This window comes from Grammomys surdaster, unplaced genomic scaffold (genome assembly GCF_004785775.1).
Source record: "Grammomys surdaster isolate TR1022 unplaced genomic scaffold, NIH_TR_1.0 225, whole genome shotgun sequence".
Classification (NCBI taxonomy): domain Eukaryota; kingdom Metazoa; phylum Chordata; class Mammalia; order Rodentia; family Muridae; genus Grammomys; species Grammomys surdaster.
The window spans coordinates 627,850-631,046 of NW_021604670.1; the positions used below are offsets into that span (position 1 = coordinate 627,850).

At 47.5% G+C, this 3,197-nt stretch overlaps 1 protein-coding gene across 1 annotated transcript; it reads right to left on the reverse strand.

The window, feature by feature from the left end:
- Positions 1 to 1,002: 1,002 nt before the first annotated feature.
- Positions 1,003 to 2,633, reverse strand: LOC114625968 (RNA-binding protein FUS). Its single transcript, XM_028773343.1, has one exon. It carries the CDS (start codon positions 2,572 to 2,574, stop codon positions 1,018 to 1,020), a length of 1,557 nt encoding a protein of 518 aa, XP_028629176.1. The 5' UTR covers positions 2,575 to 2,633; the 3' UTR covers positions 1,003 to 1,017.
- Positions 2,634 to 3,197: the final 564 nt, after the last annotated feature.

Genomic DNA, 3,197 nt, shown 5'->3' on the forward strand with positions numbered 1-3,197 from the left:
CCCAGCACAGAATAAGAGCCTCCTTCTAGCTGCCCGTAGAGGGCAGTCCCCTTCTGCTGCCTGTAGATCAACATGGAGAACTCTCAGCTCCTCCAGCACCATATCTGCCTGGATGCTGACATGCTTCACTCCATGATGATTATAGACTACATCTAAAACTGTAAGCCAGGCCCAAAGGAGTTGCCTTGGTCACGGTGTTTCTTCACAGCAATGCAACCCAAACTAAGACAATTGGTAAAACTGATATGTGAACATTGATTTAGTTTTGTTTTTAAAGTCAAAGAAACAAAACAATCTGTTTTCTGTATGACTCTTCCAGATTGATGTCACTTATCTTTTCCTAATGTCCCCCTTTTATTTTATTTTTTATTTTTTGGAAGGACTTGATGAACTTATTCTGGAATTATCTTAGGCCAGTTTCACAAAGGCTCATTATAAGGAACAAATGTTAATATTAGGAAATGATACAGGAAATGCATTGTCTCAGGACTGGAGAGCTGTTCTTGCAGCAGACTGGAATCATGTCACGAGTATTTGGTCTTATTGCTCATAATCTCCTGTAGCTACAGCTCTAGGGCACAAGATTCTTCTGGTCACCATGGGCACCTGTAACTCACACATGCACATTCACAAGAACAGAAGGAAACATATACATATATCCATAGTTAAGATCAATATAATCCTTAACACATAACAATTGAAATATGCCTCAATTGTTTCCTATAAACCAGAGAACTTCAAGAGACTCCTGAGCTATACTGTAAGCTCACTAACTTTATTTATTTATTTATTTATTTATTTATTTATTTATTTATTTATTTTTAACTAAAATGATGGTTTTTAATGGGAACCAGAGATATGGTTACAATTAGGGTAGTCTGACATATACACACACACACACATACACACACTGCCCCCCCTCCCCGAAAATATCCATGAGCGATTCTGAATTGTAAGTTTACAAAATAACAAGGGTAAAACTGGGTACAGAAGAGTTCCACAACTTCAGGAGCCAGGCTAATATGGCCTCTCCCTGCGATCCTGTCTGTGCTCGCCCCTGGAGTCCATCTTGCCAGGGCCAAAACCGCCTCTGTCCCCACCACCCCGGCCCCCTCTGAAGCCCCCGCGGTCCCCGCCTCGGCCCCGGTAGCCGCCCCGATCATATCCTCCTCTGCCACGTCGATCATCTCCATAGTTTCCCCCCATGTGAGAGCCTCCTGGTCCCCCTCCTGGGCCATCTGGCTTAGGTGCCTTACACTGGTTGCATTCATTTCTCCAAGAGAAGTTCATGTTCTCACATGTAGGATTAGGACACTTCCAGTCTCCAGCTCGCTGCTGTCCTCCACCTCCACCACCTCCACTGGGGAATCCTCCCCGGCCACCGCCACCGCTGCCACCTCCTCCATAGCCTCCACGGCCCATGGGTCCTCCTCGCCCTCGGCCTCCACGACCATTCCCACCACCCCGATTGAAGTCGGCTCGGCGGGTAGCAAATGAAACTTTAATAGGATTCCCAGAGAATTCTTTACCATCAAACCAGTCGATAGCTGCTTTAGCAGAAGGTGGGTCATCAAATGAGACTGTTGCCTCACCCTTCAACTTCCCGGTTTCTCTGTCTGTATACAGATTAATCATAGGCTGTCCAGTTTTCTTGTTTGTCTTAATAATTCCAATCTGCTTGAAGTAATCAGCCACAGATTCAATTGTAACATTCTCGCCTAGGCCTTGCACGAAGATGGTATTGTTGTCTGAATTATCCTGTTCAGAATCATGACGAGATCCTTGATCCCGAGGACCACCAAATTTATTGAAGCCACCACGGTCACTTCCGCCCATGCCGCCTCTGCCTCCTCTGCCACCTCCACGGCCTCTGGGTTCATAGCCACCACTGCTTCGGTTGTAACCACCTCCACCGCCCCTGCCACGGCCCCCACGATCCTGCTGGCCTCCCCCGTAGCCACCACCGCCGCCACCACTCTGGTCCTGATTGCCATAACCACCACCGCCACCGCCGCCACTCATAGAGGATTGATCTTGGCCATAGTTGCCTCCACCACCCCCTCCGCCACCTCCACTGCTGCTGTTGTACTGGTTCTGTTGTCCATAACCCTGAGGTGGGTTATAGGAGCTTTGTTGCTGTCCGTAGCTTTGTTGCTGTCCACCATAGCCAGACTGTTGACCATAGCCTCCACTCTGGGGCTGCCCATAGCTGCTGCTCTGAGAACTGCCACCGTAACTTCCTGAGGTGCTGCTAGGAGCTGGCTGTTGGCCATAGCCAGGGTAGGAGGACTGCTGCCCATAAGAAGATTGGGAACTTTGGCTGCTGCCATAGCCACCAGTGGAACCATATCCCTGGGGAGCTGACTGAGTTCCATAGCCTGTGTTCTGGGTCTGTCCATAAGAAGAACCATAGCTGCTCTGGCCGTATCCTGAAGTGTCAGCTGATTGGCCATAACCACTGTAACTCTGCTGGCCATAGGGCTGATTGCTCTGTTGGGAGTAGCCCTGCCCAGGCTGGGTAGGATAGGCCCCGTAGCTTTGAGTTGCTTGTTGGGTATAGTCGTTTGAAGCCATGTCCGCGCACGCGCGCACAGGCCGCCAAGCAACAGGATTCCAGGCGACTGCGAAGGGACGCCGCGAGGACTGAGCCTATTTATTTTTTTATTATTTTTATCAATAATTTATTTATTTTTTCTCAAATCGTAATTCATTCACACAGGGGTTATAAACACAGAAAGGCAGGATGTGGGGAAGGGGATGACACTGGAGTGTGTGTGTTCAGGGGGAATATAGATATCTTTCAGAACCGGGTATCGGCTGGGTGAAGGTTCAGGGGTAATGTCCCCCTTTTAAAATGTATGCTCTAGAAGATTATTTGTAGGGTCTATATGAAGAACTGTTCTTCTTTCTCTTTTCTAATAGAACTCCAAGTTTTTATCTCAGCATATGACTGTCTGAAATAAGGAGGATATCTCCCCTGTTTCCAAGGAGGGATAACTATATCTCTGCTGTGGTCAACAGAACTTGTATGCTCAGACTTCATAAAGAAAAACAGAGAGAACAGTGGACTATATGACCTTTCTCTTTTTGTTTCTCCTCCATTTGGTTGTAATGCAAGGCTGGAAACTGAAGTTAGATAAGCAACTGGATACAGCACTGGCATCAGGGACTGCAAAGGATTCAAAAGAGAAAGAGGG